The sequence below is a fragment of the Oryctolagus cuniculus genome, chromosome 2, assembly GCF_051225735.1.
Source record: "Oryctolagus cuniculus isolate XC-2025 breed Fujian yellow rabbit chromosome 2, ASM5122573v1, whole genome shotgun sequence".
Taxonomy (NCBI): domain Eukaryota; kingdom Metazoa; phylum Chordata; class Mammalia; order Lagomorpha; family Leporidae; genus Oryctolagus; species Oryctolagus cuniculus.
The window spans coordinates 144,047,496-144,065,754 of NC_142868.1; the positions used below are offsets into that span (position 1 = coordinate 144,047,496).

At 39.7% G+C, this 18,259-nt stretch overlaps 1 protein-coding gene across 7 annotated transcripts in view; it reads left to right on the forward strand.

Annotated features, from left to right (window-relative positions):
- VPS54 (VPS54 subunit of GARP complex) overlaps window positions 1-18,259 on the forward strand; it is a 127,284-nt gene that overhangs the window by 45,095 nt on the left and 63,930 nt on the right. For all 7 annotated transcript variants that reach the window (XR_007916240.3, XM_008254347.4, XM_051838114.2 and 4 more), the window contains exons 7-10: window positions 2,256-2,641; window positions 10,688-10,814; window positions 11,801-11,908; window positions 15,244-15,299. Coding sequence is in view for 6 of the 7 variants with exons in the window: in XM_008254347.4 (XP_008252569.1) it covers window positions 2,256-2,641; window positions 10,688-10,814; window positions 11,801-11,908; window positions 15,244-15,299 (677 nt within the window). In the remaining variant the exon portion in view is untranslated. The remainder of the gene's footprint in view (window positions 1-2,255; window positions 2,642-10,687; window positions 10,815-11,800; window positions 11,909-15,243; window positions 15,300-18,259) is intronic.

An 18,259-nucleotide genomic window follows, 5' to 3' on the forward strand; every position in this document is an offset into this window, starting at 1 on the left:
TTTTTTTATTTTTTATTTATTTATTTTTTTTATTTTTGACAGGCAGAGTGGACAGTGAGAGAGAGAGAGACAGAGAGAGAAAGGTCTTCCTTTGCCGTTGGTTCACCCTCCAATGGCCGCCGCTGCAGCCGGCGCACCGCGCTGATCCGATGGCAGGAGCCAGGATCCAGGTGCTTTTCCTGGTCTCCCATGGGGTGCAGGGCCCAAGCACCTGGGCCATCCTCCACTGCACTCCCTGGCCACAGCAGAGAGCTGGCCTGGAAGAGGGGCAACCGGGACAGAATCCGGCGCCCCAACCGGGACTAGAACCCGGTGTGCCAGCGCCGCAAGGTGGAGGATTAGCCTATTGAGCCACGGCGCCGGCCCAGATTCTTTTTTTTAAGGATTTATTTATTTATTTGAAAGGCACAAATACAGGAAGAGAAGGAGAGAGTGAGAGCAAGCGAGCAAGAGCACGCTCTTCCATTTGCTGGTTCATTCCTCAAATTGCTGTAACAGCCAGGGCAGTGCCAGGCTGAAACCAGGAGCCAGGAGCTTATGGGTTGCCCATGTGGGTTCAGGGGCCCAAGTATTTGGGTCATCTTTCAGTGCTTTCCCAGGAGCATTAGCAAAGAGCTTGATTGGAAATGGAGCAGCTGGGACTTGAACCATATGGGAGGCTGCTACTGCAGGTGGAAGTTTAACTTTGTACCCACAGCACTGACCTCTCCTTAATTTTTTTTTTTTGAAGATTAATTTATTTGAAAGTCAGAGTTACACAGAGAGAAGAGAAGAGGAGAGGCAGAGAGAGACAGAGAGAGAGAGAGACAGAGAGAGAGAGAGAGAGATGTCTTCCATCCGTTGGTTCATTCCCCAGATGGCTGCAATGGCCGGAGCTGTGCCGATCTGAAGCCAGCAGCCAGGAGCTTCTTCTGGGTCTCCCATGCGGATACAGAGGCCCAAGGACTTGGGCCATCTTACACTGCTTTCCCGGGCCATAGCAGAGAGCTGGATTGGAAGTGGAGCAGCCAGGGCGTGAACCGGCACCCATGTGGGTTGCAAGCACTGCTGGTGGCGGCTTTAACCGCTACGCCACAGCGCTAGCCTATCTCTTTAATTCTTGAACACTGAATTCTCCTGAGGTATTCAGAGATAAACCTGAAGTCTGAATCACAGGTTAAAAAATCTAAGGCTTTGTGTGTTTGGTGGAGCAGTTAAGCATCTTGGGTTGCTCACATTTATTTTCAGAGTACCTGGGTTTGTGTCCCTGCTCCATTTCACAGGCAGAAGCTTTACCTACTACGCAACAACACCGACCCCATATTCAGTTTTATAATTGATTGACCTGGATTCACATTTTAGTTTTGCTACTTCTAACCACATGATATTATTCAAACTATTTAATGTCTGAGTTTCCTCATGTGTAAAATGAGAATAGTAATAATTTCTTTTCAAGACTATTAAAATTAGATAAATTGGGTGCTTATAGAATACCTGGACCTAGGCACAGGTGTTTGGCCTAGTGGTTAAAATGCCCATATTCCACATCAGAGGCCCTGGGTTTGATTCCCAGGTATAGCTTCTGATGCCAGCTTCCTGCTAATATAGACCCTAGGAAGCAGCAATGATGACTCAAGCAGTAGGGTTCTTGCTGCTCATGTGGGAGATCTGGATTGAGTTTGAGGCTTTGGCCCTGGCCCAATCCTGGGTATTGTGGGTATTTGGGGAATGAACCAGCAGATGAGAGATTTCTCTCTTTTTCTCCCTCTCTGTTCCTCTCAATTAATTAATTAAAAGAAAAATATAAGAACCTTGTGGCTAGGACATAGAAGGAAGAGACCAATAAATGCAAACTACAGTCATCTCTTTATGAGATAAGTGATATGTGGTTTTGATGGCAGCTAAGATCATTCTCTTTCAGATCTTCAACTTCTGTAACTAGAACTACAATCTGAGATGCCTTTGGGGTACTCTCAACCTTTAGAAGCTAGTTGGTGTTTGGAGGAGAGTAAAGGAAGGAGCAGAGGAAAAATACTGACTGATCACATTCTACTCTTTTGTCATAGATGTATTAGTCTTTGGGCTACCTCTTTCATTTGCCTTCCACTTTCTTGTGCTCAATTCTAAGTATCCCATAATTCAACAATTCACAAACTGGATTTAAAATATTTATAGAATTCTTTTGTCATTTTTATTCTTAGAAAGTGTTTGAATAGTCAAGGGAAGCATATTTAATAATATTGCATGTGGTTTTTTTTTTTTTCCTTCTGTTTTAGCTGAGCCATTATCTGGATATTGTGGAAGTAAATATTGCTCACCAGATCTCTCTACGTTCAGAAGCATTTTTTCATGCAATGACCTCTCAACATGAATTGCAGGACTACCTCAAGAAAACTTCCCAGGCTGTAAAAATGCTTCGAGATAAAATTGCACAAATTGATAAAGTTATGTGTGAAGGATCACTACACATTTTAAGACTGGCACTTACTAGAAATAATTGTGTTAAAGTGTTCAATAAACTGAAGTTAATGGCTACTGTTCATCAGACTCAGCCTACAGTGCAGGTGTTATTATCTACTTCAGAATTTGTTGGAGCATTGGACTTAATAGCAACAACACAAGAGGTTCTACAGCAGGAACTTCAGGGCATTCACAGTTTCCGGTATGTCATTTAAGTAAACCTTTAGAAATAATGTTAGAAATTCCTGAAGAGTAAATTTTAGCATATCATGTTAAAAGCATGAATGTATTCAAGGTTAAATTTTCCATGTTGGTCTGCTGATGATTAATGTTTTCATTCTGATATTTAAATATTAGCAAAACAAAGAAAAATCATAAAATAATATTTAGAGTTGGAGAAGGAAAATTAAAAAAAAATTTTTTTTTTTTTTTTTTGCGGCCGGTGCACCGCGCTGATCCGATGGCAGGAGCCAGGTGCTTATCCTGGTATCCCGTGGGGTGCAGGGCCCAAGCACTTGGGCCATCCTCCACTGCACTCCTGGGCCACAGCAGAGAGCTGGCCTGGAAGAGGGGCAACCGGGACAGAATCCGGTGCCCTGACCGGGACTAGAACCCAGTGTGCCGGTGCCGCAAGGTGGAGGATTAGCCTAGTGAGCCGCGGCGCCGGCCGGTGAAAATTAAAATTTTAAGTAGATTAAATAAATGTAAAGCCAATCACAATTTAGAAAATGTGGTCTTTTTTTTTTTTTTTTTTACAGATTTATTTATTTCAAAGGCAGAGTTACAGTGAGGCAGAGGCAGAGAGGCAGGAAAAGAGAGAGGGAAGGAGGGAGAGAGTGAGGAAGAGGGAGAGAGAGGGAGAGATTGATCTTCTATCTGCTGGTTTACCCTCCAAATGGCCACAATGGCTGGAGCTGGTCTGATCTAGCCAGGAGCTTCCTCCGAGTCTCCCATGTGGGTTGCAGGGGCCTAAGGACTTGGGCCATCTTCTATTGCTTTTTCAGGCCATAGCAGAGAGCTTGATTGGAAGTGGAGCAGCCAGGACTCGGACTGGTGCCCATATGGGATGATGGCACTGCAGGTGGTGGCTTTACCCACTACACCACAGCGCCAACCCTGAAAATAATGTTTTGAAAGTGTTGAAATTATGTTGTGTCAAGATGGTAGATCAAGGTGGAAAAGGGAATACCAGTATATTTAAATTTATTTTAAAAGTTTTTAAAATGAGTTTTAAGTTGAATAATTATTAAGTTCATTTTTGATTTGTGGTCTGTTCATAACTCAATTTCTCTTGAGCTCTTATTTTCAAATACCTATAAGTTAGAATTTTATATGTTTTTTTAACTTTTATTTAATGAATATAAATTTCCAAAGTACAGCTTATGGATTACAATGGCTTCCCCCCCATAACGTCCCTCCCACCTGCAACCCTCCCCTTTCCCACTCCCTCTCCCCTTCCATTCACATCAAGATTCATTTTCGATTCTCTTTATATACAGAAGATCAGTTTAGCATACATTAAGTAAAAATTTCAACAGTTTGCTCCCACACAGAAACATAAAGTGAAAAATACTGTTTGAGTACTAGTTATAGCATTAAATCACAATGTACAGCACACTAAGGACAGAGGTCCTACATGAGGAGTAAGTGCACAGTGACTCCTATTGTTGACTTAACAAATTGACACTCTTGTTTATGGCATCAGTAATCACCCTAGGCTCTTGTCATGAGCTGCCGAGGCTATGGAAGCCTTTTGAGTTTGCCAACTCCGATCTTATTTAGACAAGGCCATGGTCAAAGTGGAAGTTCTCTCCTCCCTTCAGAGAAAGGTACCTCCTTCTTTGATGACCCGTTCTTTCCACTGGGATCTCACTTGCGGAGATTTTTCATTTAGGTTTTTTTTTTTTTCCCCAGAATTTTATATGTTTTAAGTGAGATTATATCAAAGAGTTTGTTTATAGACCACTTGCAAATCATTAAGATTCCATTAAGCAGTCTTGCTGTGTTCTTGTAGAAGTTCCTGTCAGTGGGAACCCTTATTCAAACCTTGCAATACTAACTACAAAGAAATTTATAAATTTTTTTTTTTTTATTTTTTGACAGGCAGAGTTAGAGAGAGAAAGGTCTTCCTTCCGTTGGTTCACCCCCAAAATGGCCGCTGTGGCCGTCGGAAGCCAGGAGCCAGGTGCTTCTTCCTGGTCTCTCATGTGGGTGCAGGGCCCAAGCACTTAGGCCATCCTCCGCTGCTTTCCAGGGCCACAGCAGAGAGCTGGACTGGAAGAGGAGCAACCGGGACAGAATCCGGTGCCCTGACTGGGACTAGAACCCGGGGTGCTGGCGCCACAAGTGGAAGATTAGCCAAGTGAGCCACGGCGCCGGCCCAAAGAAATTTTTAAAAAAAGATTTATTTTACTTATTTGAAAGTCAAAGTGATAGAAGCATAGAGAGAAAGAGATCGTCTATCTGTAGGTTCACTTCCCGGATAGCTTAACTGCTGGAGCTGGGCCAGGCTGAAACCAGGAACCAGGAATGCCATCTGTGTCTCCTGTGTAGGTAGCAGGGTACTTGGACCATCATCTGCTGCTCTACCAGGCACAATAGCAGGAAGCTGGGTTGGAAGGCAAGCAGCCAGGACTTGAATAGTCACTCTGATATGGGATACCAGCATTGAGCGGCTTACCTGCTGTGCTGTAACACCAGACTCTACACACTTATAGAAAATGTAGTCTTTAACTTACTTTTTCTTTAAGAGGTTACTTCAAAATAAATTTCTTATAATCAAAACATAAATTATTATTGACTAAGGCTATGCAATTGGAATATTTTTTAGAAAGCATTTTTTAATTTGTACCAAATTTAAGTAAGTGTTTGATTTAATCATTCACTTGTGAAATGGCAGTTGAGTGCTTACCATGCAGCCACCAGGTAGAGTACTGGGAATATAGTCATAAACAAGCAGATTCTCTCTGCTGTACGTTTCTACAGTTTATTTTGCAGGGAGAGGGATAGGCAAATCACCAGGCGGTTAAAATACAGTACAATATGATGATGAATATGCAGGTTACTATAACTTCAGGAGAGGAACCTAATCCAGGCTGGAAGGTTACAGAAAAAGTTGTTTTTAATTATTTTTATTTGACCGGTAGAGTTATAGACAGAGAGACAGAGAGAGGTCTTCCTTCCGTTGGTTCACTCCCCAAATGGCCGCCATGGCCGCACTGTGCCGATCCGAAGCCAGGAGCCAGGTGCTTCTTCCTGGTCTCCCATGCAGGTGCAGGCGCCCAAGGACTTGGGTCATCCTCCACTGCCTTCCTGGGCCACAGCAGAGAGCTGGACTGGAAGAGGAGCAGCTAGGACTAGAACCCAGCGCCCATATGGGATGCCAGTGCGCAGGCGGATGATTAACCAAGTGAAGATCTATTGAAAGCTCTTGTACCATTTTTCTATAAAAATATACCTGTATATAAAATTTAATAATCAATTTTGGATAATTTGTGATTTTTTGAAGTCTAGTTTGGCTACTCTAGTATGGAAGCCAAGATAACTAAATTATTTTTTTTAATTTCACTTCCATTCAAAATTTAAAATATCTCCCCTATTTGAGTCTATGTGTGGTATGTATTTTTTAATAAACAATACTAATGTTGTCATATTTTACAGAAATGGGCAGCTGCAAAGACAGGAGTTTTTTTTTTTTTTTCACTTACTGTATGAGTTTTGATGAATATTGAAGCCAACATCCTCTGAATCATATTGGAGTTGAGAAACAGAATTAAAGGTTGAATGCTTGCTTGCTCTAAACCTGATGTAATTTTTACTTCCAAAGTTCATATAATTTATCTTATATTTATCTTATTTTATTTGACTTCAATTTATACTTACTAACATTGATGAAATTATGGTTATTCAAAGCTGTCTAGAAAAAATTTTTTCTTTCCAGTAGTTGTTGGGATATTTCTTCCCAATAATTGTTGATTTATTGATTTTATTTAAATAAATATTTATTTTCAGAATGAAAATTTTATAATGTATTTGTTCTGAGCTAAAGCAAGAGCTTCCCCTTCTTACCAACTTCATTTTTTCTGAGGGGAGTGTCTTAACTTAAAGGTTAAAACATTCTTCACTGCAAAATGTACATGATTTTTTTCTTTTTTAGATTTTATTTATTCATTTGAGAGGTAGAGTTACAGAGACAGAGACAGACAGAAAGGTTTTCCACCTGTTGGTTTGTTATCTGAATGGCTGCAACAGCTGTATTGGGCCCATCCGAAGGCAGGAGCCAGGAGCTTCCTTCAGGTCTACCACGTGGGTGCAGGGGCCCAAGGACTTGGGCCATCTTCCATTGCTTTCCAAGGCCACAGCAGAGTGCTGGATAGGAAGAAGAGCAACGAGGACTTGAACCGGTGCCCATATGGGATGCCAGTGCCATAGGCAGATGCTTTGTTCACTATGCCACAGCACCATCCTCCCATATGTGAATTTTAGAAAGACTTATATATTACATATTATATATCTGATTGCTTACAATCTGCTCAAATATCTTTCCACTTTTTTTTTTTACAATTTACATGTGTAAAGAATGTTTATTCTTCATATAAAATATTTTTGTAAAACTGCCTATCAAATGTGTCAGTTTCTTTATAGTTATAGCTATATAAAAGAAGTTGGATGTTAGAACTTGAGTTTTTGACTGCTGATAAATACTTGCATGTGTAAGTAATTTTCAGGAGTAAAAGTACTCTAAAAGAAACTTTTCCCAATCAAGAAAAATATTGCCACATGCTTGAAATGCTTTAAGATTGGCATGCTGTAACCTTTTTAGTTTGGTTTTTGTTTTAAATTTCTGTCAAATCCTACCTGATGATTTGCTATCTTTTTTTTTTCAATCTTTCCTTTGGCTATAAGATTGTTAAATATTAATGTTAATTACTTTCTTGCATATTTTCACAGATATTTTAGGTCATTTATTTGGAAACATATGAATTAGTTTTCTACCTTTTATGTTTTTGTCTGGTCAATCAAGATAATGTGTGTAATAGGTCTTTTGTTTACTATATTTTCCTTAGTTTATTAAAATGATTATGCTCTCCTAGTAAGGGACAAGAAATATTCTACCTGAATTTCAACTGCTTTTTTGTTTCAGATCAGACCAAAATTTAGTCATTTTTGTGGGGCATATTATACAAAGTATAGAGTCTTACTTAAAAAATCTTATTCTGAGGGATGGCCTAGCAATTAAGACATTATATGGGATGCCTATATTAGTGTCTGGGTTCAAGTACTGGCTCCATCCTCCATTCCAGCTCAAGTAGTTGGGTCCCTACCACCCATGTGTGAGTCCTGTATTGATTTTCTGGCTCTTGGCTTTGGCTCTGCCCAGCTCTGGCTGTTGTGGTACCTTGAGGAGAGAATGAATGATTGGAGGGGAGCTCTCTCTCTTTGTCCTGTTTGCTTGTCTCTTTCTATCTCTGGCTTTCTTTCTCTGTTTCTCTGCCTATCAAATAAATTTTTAAAAAGTTTAAGAAATTTTGCAGTAGACCAAGCAAAGATTCTACTAAATTAAAATTTTTTAAAGATTTACTCATTTATTTGAAAGGCAAAGTTTTAGAGAGAGAGAGAAAGAGGGATCTTCCATCCACTGGTTCACTCCCCAAATGGCTGCTATGGCTGGAGCTGGGTCAGTCTGAAGCCAGGAGATTCTTCCGGGTCTCCTTTGTGGGTGCAGGGGCCCAAGAACTTGGACCACCTTCTGCTGCTTTCTTTCTGATACAGCAGGGAGCTGTATCAGAAGTGGAGCAGCTGGGACTTGAACCAGTGCCTGAATTGGATGCTGGCATTGCAGGCAGAGGCTTTGGGCTCAACAGTTTTATTTTCTATTCTTAGGGGTAAATTGTATCAAGTTGCAAATCCATGCATACAAAGTAGAATTATTTTAAGTAGACTTAAAACATAGTAATTTAACTCTTCCACTAAGCTGAGGTCTATCTTAAGGAAAAAGAACAAATCCTGCATTGTAGTATAATTGTTCCTCCTAATCCACAGGTCCAGTTCCTTTGGTTTCAGGTAACTGCCTTTGATCTCACTTCAGTTGTCTTAGATAAAACATTAGCACATTGTATATACTTTTTTCCACCTTGCTGATTTTCACTTTTTATTATAATATGAACTTTGTACCATATTCTACAACATGCACTCTCTCTTCATTTTTTAAAGAAGATTTATTTAGGCCGGCGCCATGGCTACTAGGTTAATCCTCCACCTGTGGTGCCGGGATCCCATATGGGCGCTGGGTTCTAGTCCTGGCTGCTCCTTTTCCAGTCTAGCTCTCTGCTGTGGCCCAGGAAGGCAGTGGAGGATGGCCCAAGTCCTTGGGCGCCTGCACCTGCATGGGAGACCAGGAAGAAGCACCTGGCTCCTGGCTTCAGCTCGGCACAGCGCCGGCTGTAGCAGCCATTTGGGGAGTGAACCATCAGAAGGAAGACCTTTCTCTCTGTCTGTGTCTCTCTCACTGTCTAACTCTGTCAAATAAAAAAAAGAGATTTATTTATTTATTTGAAAGGCAGAGTTACACAGAGAACCAAGAGGTAGAGACAGAGAGTTCTTCCATTCGCTGGTTCACTCCCCAGTTGCTTGCAATGGCTGGAGCCACACGGATCTGAAACCAGGAGCCAGGAGCTTCTTCCAAGTCTCCATGTGGGTGCAGGGGCCCAAGGACTTGGGCCATCTTCTACTGCTTTTCCAGGTCATAGCAGAGAGAGGAAGGAGGGTAGTAGAGGGAGGGAAAGAGACAGAGATCTTCCACCTGCTGTTTCACTCCCCAAATGACTTTAGTATCTGAGTCTGGGAGCCTAGAACTCCATCTGGGTTTCCTATTTGGGTGGTAGGGGCCCAAGCACTTCGGCTGTCATCCACTGTTGGCAAGGAGCTGAATCAGGAGTAGAGTAGCCATGATTTGAACCAGTGTTTTGATGTGGGATGCTGGTGTTGCAAACAGTGGCTTAACCTTCTGTCATGCCAGCCCCAATGCATATGTATAAAAATCAAATGGTTTTAACTAATTTTCAGAAATTGTACCATATTTTGTCTTTCTAATAAAAATAGTTGCCAACATTAAATGTGTATTTTCAATGTACATATATTTTTAAATATTTGCTTTATTTTTTTTTTAAGATTTATTTATTTATTTGAAAGAGTTACACAGAGAAGAGGCAGAGAGAGGGAAAGAGATCTTTCATCTGCTGGTTCACTCCCCAGTTGGCCGCTGATCTGAAGCCAGGAGCCAGGAGCTTCTTCCCGGTCTCCCACATGGGTGTAGGGGCCCAAGGACTTGGGCCATCTTCTGCTGATTTCCCAGGCCATAGCAGAGAGCTGAATCAGAAGTGGAGCAGCCGGGACTCGAACCACCACCCATGTGGGATGCTGGCATTGCAGGCGGTAGCTTTACCCGCTACCCCACAGCACTGGCCTCTGTACATATATTTTTAAAATGTTTATTATTTAAATATATAAAAATTAATGTCAGGTGTTTTGAAATTGCCTCCAAAGATACAACATTAAAAAACAATTGTTCTCTGATAACTAAACTGGTATTCCATTGGTGTACTTCACTTTCGTTTTGAATTACTTTGGACTAAAGAGGATATCTAGGTTTCTTTAGCCCATACATTTTTATGAACTTATTCCACTGAGTGGCAAACATCCCTTGTATAATGAGGATACTTTGTCTTTATGTTTTCATTCTTATGTTCTAATGACTTATAGTCTTGTGTTTAATGACCTGAGAGATGTTGCTAGGTAACTCAAACTGATGATTACAGATATTTTTAATTGAGGCGATCTGTACTTGTGGATATGTGTTCATATATTTATTTGTGCCCAGAATAGGGCACAAAATAGATACTTGTATTTTTTGAGTAAATAAATGTCTGGGGAGCAGTTAATGATGAAAGGACTTAAAATATCTGAATTTTTTTTTACCTGAAAAGCAGTCATAAAATTTACCAAGTAACCATATTTTAGAACACGTGAAAGTATTTGGAGGTTAAAAATATAAAAATAGAATTCAGAATATGATGTGAAATTATTGTAGTTATTTTGGTTTGTTAGAGGACTTCATTTTACTAAAACATTATGTTATTATGTAAGTACTGCCAGCTAGAAAAATGTTAGCCTACTAATTGCCCTGAACATGGAGTAAATTTGTGGTTTTTAATGAAATATATATAACATTTTTCTCTTCCTTTTACAGGCATTTGGGATCACAGCTCTGTGAACTAGAGAAACTGATAGATAAAATGATGATTGCAGAATTTTCTACTTATTCTCACAGTGACTTAAATAGACCACTGGAAGATGACTGTCAAGTTTTAGAAGAGGTATGTATTTTGAATCTTGGAAGGAAATTGATGTCATTGCTTAGTGTTAATTCTTATCAGCTGCAGTTTAGAACGCATTCTTGGGTTATATGAACAAAATTATCTTAAATTTTTTTTTTAAAAAAGATTTATTTATTTGAAAGTTACATAGAGAGAAGGAGAGAGGGAGGGAGGGAGGGAGGAAGGGAGGGAGAGGTCTTCTATCTGCTGGTTCACTCCCCAATAGGGAGGGAGGGAGGGAGGGAGGGAGGGAGGGAGGGAGGGAGAGGTCTTCTGTCTGCTGGTTCACTCCTCAATTGGCCGCAATTGGCCGCAGCCAGAGCTGTGCCTGCAGCTGGTTTTCGAACCGACACCCATATGGGATGCTGGCACTTCAGGTCATGGTATTAACCTGCTATGCCACAGTGCTGGCCCCTTAAATTTCAAGATCTGTCAGACCTAGGGAATTTTTCACTACCTATGTGACTTTTAACAGTCGCCATAGTTGTTCACTATACTGTGAAATCAGAGAATAAAATGATATTATAAATTACTTAAAATTCAGAGTTAAAATGAGGTTTTCATAGCTTACAAAGGAGATACACGTGTTAGCTGTTAATTTCCCAGTGAGAGTCCAGGTCCTCTTTCCATTTAGATCACAGATTTAGATCACAGAGCTCATGGAATAGTTTTTGGCCATCAGGGGTGGAGAAAGATATTTTCTATTTGTGGAAAGTAGACCAAAAAAAAAAAAATACTCCTCAATCGTTTTGCCTCCAAACCAGTTTAATTTGCTCCACTGTGATGGAATGAGATATATCTGTTTCAGGAAACTGACTTCAAAAATTCGATGATGAGATTGCTGTTGGAGGGGTTTATTTCAGGCTTCTAGAAAATATTCTGTTGAGATCTAAGGATCAAACAAAGCACTTAATGGTACATATTTCTACCTTTGAGATTATTTGGTGTTTAAAATGTGAAATTACCTACTCTTTTTATTTTAATAGGAAAGACTAGTGTCTCTTGTATTTGGACTGTTAAAACAAAGGAAACTTAATTTTTTAGAAATCTATGGTGAAGAAATGATTATTACAGCAAAAAATATCATTAAACAGGTAATATACATTTTTATTTGATGTATACTCTAGAATCTTTTGTGAAATTTAGGTTAACCTAGTGATAATTTGTGCAGATGCAGAATGCAGTATAACACATACTCATTTATTTGAAAATTGAAAATACAGAGAAATAGAAAAAATAAAAACAACCCTAAAAGCCAAAATGATCACGTTAAGAATGTTTCTGTGACTAGATTGTAACTTTTTTTAATTGTTGCTGTCATATGTACATGATTTTGAACAGATATTTTAATTAGAATCACAATAAGCATTTTCTAATATTATATAAGCTTTCAGAAACATAATTTTTATTAGTTATATAAAATTTGTTGAACATTATGTTGGATAAACCTATTTAACCTTTCTTCTATGTTGAATATTTTGGTTGTTTTCAATTTGATATTGTAAATAACTAATGTTACTTTTTGTTCCTTAATTTGTTTTTTGTATTTCAGACTTTTTTAAAGATTAATTCCCACAACTAAAATTATTGGTCAGAGATGAAAAGTCTTTTAAGTTGTTTAATACATAAAACTGAATTACTGTCTGAAAAGATTTTTTCTATTCATACTCCATCAGTAGTTACCTTAATCTCTAAGAAACTATAAATATAAACTAAAATATGTGGGTTTTTTGTTTTTGTTTTTTGTATTTTAGTTTTGTCCAATCTATGTTATGTTTTTTTTTTACTCAGATAAATCTTGTGCACTAAAGTTCAGGCTTTCCACATATGAAAGGTATTAATTTAATTGTAAATGAACTTATTAGGCCAAATTGATTGTTATGATTAAGTCGAATGTACATAGGAGTTTCTTTTTTAAAGATTTATTTATTTATTTTAAAGGCAGAGTGACAGAGATAGAGGGAGAGAAGGAGAGACTGAGAGAGCTCTTCAATCCTCCTGTTCACTCCCTGATTTGCCAGAACAGTCAGGTCAGGGCCAAGCGGAAGCCAGGAGCTTGGAACTCCATCTGGGTCTTCCATGTGTGTACCAGGGACCCAAGCACTTTGGCAATCTTTTGGTGCTTTCCCAGGCATGTTAGCAGGGAACTGGTTTGGAAGTGGAGCCATCAAGACTCGACCCAGTGCTCATGTGTCATGCGAGTGTGGCATAGCCAGCAGCCCCTGTATGTGAGTTCTTTTTTTTTTTATTTTTTTTTATTTTTTGACAGGCTGAGTTAGACAGTGAGAGAGAGAGAGAGAGAGAGACACAGAGAAAGGTCTTCCTTTGTCCGTTGGTTCACCCCCCAAGTGGCCGCTACGGCCAGCACGTTGCAGTCAGCATACTGTACTGATCCAAAGCCAGGAGCCAGGTGCTTCCTCCTGGTCTCCCATGTGGGTGCAGGGCCCAAGGACCTTGGCCATCCTCTAATGCACTCCCGGGCCACAGCAGAGCTGGACTGGAAGAGGGGCAACTGGGACAGTATTCGGTGCTGTGACCGGGACTAGAACCCGGTGTGCCGGCGCCGCAGGTGGAGGATTAGCCTAGTGAGCCACGGTGCCGGCCTGTGTGTGAGTTCTTAATGTTTAAATAAAACAGCAACAAATTTGTACTCACCCTCATTTTTATTTCTCTCAAACACTGATTAAAACACTAAACACTTTTTTTTTTTTTTTTTTTTTTTTTTTTTTTTAGTATTGGTACAACCTCTTTGAAAAATTGTTGGTGATATCCACTGATGCTAAATGTGAACACAATATGACCTAACATTTCTATTCCTAGGTATTCACTCAGCAGAAATGCATACTGGCCGGCGCCACAGCTCACTAGGCTAATCCTCCACCTTGCGGCGCTGGCACACCGGGGTCTAGTCCCGGTTGGGGCGCCGGATTCTGTCCCGTTTGCCCTCCTTCCAGGCCAGCTCTCTGCTGTGGCCAGGGAGTGCAGTGGAGGATGGCCCAAGTCCTTGGGCCCTGCACCCCATGGGAGACCAGGATAAGTACCTGGCTCCTGCCATCGGATCAGCGCGGTGCGCCGGCCACGGCAGCCATTGGAGGGTGAACCAACGGCAAAGGAAGACCTTCCTCTCTGTCTCTCTCTCTCACTGTCCACTCTGCCTGTCAAAAAAAAAAAAAAAAAAAGAAAAGAAAAAAAAGAAATGCATACTAAGTTCACCAGAACACAGTACAAGAATATTTATGGCAGCACTGTTTGTAATAAAAAACTGAAAACAACCTAAATTCCATCATCACTAGAAAGGTTAAATAGAGTTGTGGTATATTTATATGATGGAATGTTATACAGCAAGGAGAATGAATAAATCATTCAGAACTACATAAATATTTCCAATATCAGATATAATGTGGAGCTAAAGAAGCCAGACACAAAATAGTACACACTGTATAACTCCACTTATTTAAATTTCAACATAGGCAAAATTAATCCATGGTTTAAAAATCAAGACAGTAATATCTTTTAGGAGGAGATAGTTACTAGGCAGGGAGCAGGAGAGGGACTCTGGGTGCTGGCAGTGTTCAATTTCATTAACTCAGTTCTGGTTACATATTTATACTGTATTCTTAAAACCCATGTGTAAAAAGTATTAAACTGTTAACGCAATTTGTATGGTTTTCTATATACTACTAAAAATTTTAACTTCCATGTTTTAATTCCTAGACTTGTTCTGAACTATAAACATTTATTATTATTTTAAAGGTTTATTTATTTGAAAGATCATAATCACAGAGAGAGAGAGAGAGAGAGAGAGAGAGATACCTTCCATCCACTGATTCAATCCCCAGATGGCTGCAGTGCCTCAGGGCTTGGCCAGGCCAAAGCCAGGAGCCAAGAGCTTCTTCCAGGTCTTCCATGTGGGTGGCAGGGGCCCAAACACTCAGATCATATTTTGCTGCATTTTCCCGGCCATTAGCAGGGAGCTGGATTGGAAGTGGAGCAACTGGGACTCCAACTGGTGCCCATATGGGATACTGGCATCACAGGCAGCAGGTTTACCTACTACACCATATTGGTGGCCCCTAAGCATTTATTATTAAACTTTAAACCTGTTGCATGTGTTAGAAAGAAATGTAACCTGTAATTTGAATTTCTTTGGGGATTTTAATATAAGGCTTACACCTTGTTTCTAAGCATTGTAGTTTTGTTTTCCTAGTGTATGATTTTGAACAGTTTTAAAGAGTCAGACATTTTAATTACCATAGTTCAGGCATATTCTGAAATGATCATTTAATAGGGTAAGACTAAATAGTCTTTCAAATACTTGGAGGTATGCATAAGAGATAAAAGTCTGTTAAAATGATTGATATACACTTGGAACTTGGAATACTTAGGATTTTAAAGACAATTAATCAAATTGTTTTTTTTAATTTTGCAGTGTGTGATTAATAAAGTTTCACAAATAGAGGAAATAGATACAGATCTTGTTGTGAAGTAAGTATAAATTTATAGATTGATGTTATCAGTCAGGTAGATAACACATGCAAATTGGAATAATTTAGGGAGCATTTAGTTACATAATTACTTACTAAGGTGTGGGCAAGTTGTAGGAAAATCATGAATGACAATGAAATATCTTTAAGTGACAAGAAAAGAGCAGTTAAGAGAATTCAGGAAAAAGACTAGTAGTTGAAAAAAGCTTTGACCTCAAGTAGAAGCAAGAACTCATTCTGAAGAAATCCTTCAGGGAGAGGGAGCTGGATAGTACTCGCATTACATTGTAGGATCCTCAGTGGATGCCTGAAACCATGGATACCACCAAACCCTTGTGTAGAGTGTGTTTTTTCCTATATGCCTTGCACTATTGCCACATAGAGCCAGAGTTCATCAACCTTTCTTTTTTTGTTGTTTAATATTTTATTTATTTGAGAGGTAGAGTTACAGACAGTGAGGGGGAAAGACAGAGAGAAAGGTCTTCCATCCACTAGGTCACTCCCCAACTGGCCGAAATGGCCAGAACTGCCTATCTGAAGCCAGGAGCTAGGAGCCTCTTCCAGGTCTCATGTGTGGGTGCAGGGCCCAAGGACCTGGGCCATCTTCTACTGCTTTCCAAGGCCATAGCAGAGAGCTGGATTAGAAGAAGAGCAGCTGGGGCTAGAACTGGCTCCCATATGGGATGCCTTTGCCACAGGCGGAGGATTAACCTCAGCCTTCTATTTTTTATTCCATGGTGTCTCCTTGGCCTCACTGCTCTTAAGCTTTGGAATCATTATAAAATAAAATAAGGCTTAATGAAACACAATCACTGTGATACCAAAACTGCTACTAAGTGACTGATTGGCAGGTGGTATATACAGCCTGGTTATGCTGGACAAAGGAATAATTTATGTCCTAGGCAGGACGGAGTGGGGTGGTATGAGACTTCTATCATGACTTGTTTATTTCTGTAGTTTTCCATTTAATATTTCAAACTGTGTTTGACATGGGTAACTAAAATTGCAGAAGATGAAATCGCAGATGATGGGTGACTATGTGCTTTTTCTTCTTCCAGTCTTTGTAAAGGCTCGTCATTAGCCAGCTGGCAGTGGCCTCCCAGGACAGAGGGTAGGATAGAAAAGGATAGCATGTAGATACAGAGTGGAAGGATTGAAGATAATTCCTTATGAAGGATAGCAAGCATAAAGTTTTAAATTATTGTGTCATATAATTAAAGCATAGCTTTTAAACTGACTTTGAGAAGTTGAGCATTTGTTTTTGAGTTACCCATATCTAATTTGTTATTTTCACCATTGAAATTCCTGTTCTTTGATTTTGAGAATAATAGTAAATATTTTATGACTAAATTTCTCATTCACGTAGATATTTAAATATTACTGACTGGCCCAAGATTTAAATAGCAAAATGATCACTGTAAAGCTCCCTTGGGCCACAGAATGTAAATTAAGTTTTAATTTCCATGCTACCACCTGGTAAAACTCAGTTTCAGAATTAGTTGAAAGAACTGTAATATTTGGTGAATTGCTAGTAGTTGGAAAAAAAATAAGTTACTGGGATTCTGTTAAAAGGCTTCTGGACATGTAGAGTCAGTAATTTCTCATTTTCTTCTTCCCTAAGGAATTTTCTCAACTTAAGTAGAGAACTTCCTGTTTATCCAATAAAGAAATATCTTTTTTAAAAAGATTTATTTATTTGTTTATTTGAAAGGCAGAGTTACAGAGAGAAAAAGAGGGGAGACAGAGAGAGAGAGAGAGAGAGAGAGAGAGAGAGAGATTGCGTGTGCGATCTTTTTATCTTCTGGTTCACTTCACAGATGGCTGCGTTAGGAGCCAAGAGCTCTTGCAGATCTCCCACGTGGGTTCAGGGGCCCAAAGACTTGGGCCATCTTCCGCCACTTTCCTGTTTGCATTAGCAGGGAGCAGGATTGAAGAGGTGCAGCTGGGACTTGAACTGGCAACCATATGGGATGCCAGCACTGCAGACTGAAGCTTGACCCACTAGGCCACAATGCAGCCCCAAGAAGTATCTTTTGAGAATAAACTCTTAGCTGTAGCGGCATTCATTAAGAATTTGCTATAACAAGTCATTTTAGTACTACTGAATATTCTATTTTGTATTAGTCTGTTTCATCTTGAAAACATTATTGGCTAATGCTTACATAGTCCTTGTTTTAAATATTTTTATTAATTCATTTAATATTTTCAACAACCAATGTAAGTAGGTTCTGTTTGTTCCCCTTTTATGATGAGGAACTTTGAGGCTTGGAGGAGTTGTCACTTTCCAGAGTCAAATAGCTAGTAATTACTGTACCCTTATGCTGCTGGTGATTTTGGTAAATGGCAGTCTGTTGCCCACGTTCTTAGCCACCATACCATATTACCTCTCACATGTGGAGAAATACTTTTTATTTTGTAGTTAGGAAATTAGTTATTAAATTTTTAAGAGAGATGCTACATTTCTCCTCTTCCTTTTTTTTTTTTTTTTTTTTGTTGAGATTTATTTATTTATTTGAAAGTCAGAGTTACACAGAGAGAGGAGAGGCAGAGAGAGAAAGAGGTCTTCCATCCGCTGGTTCACTCCCCAGTTGGCTGCAATGGCTAGAGCTGCACTGATCCGAAGCCAGGAGCTTCTTCCAGGTCTTCCATGTGGGTGCAAGGGGCACAGGACTTGGGCCATCTTCCACTGCTTTCCCAGGCCACAGCAGAGAGTTGGATTGGAAATGGAGTAGCTGGATCTTGAATCAGCACCCATATGGATGCTGGCACTGCAGGCGGCAGCTTTACCCGCTGTGCCACAGTGCCAGCCCTTATGTTTCTCCTCTTAAAAAAATTCCAGAATATATTCTCAACTTTAGCCAAAATGGTTTTACTTCTCTGTGGTTTATTCAGTCAGTGATCACAAAGATTGTTCACATGGAATTACTACACAATAAGGTTTAGTTGACTAGACTAGTTGTA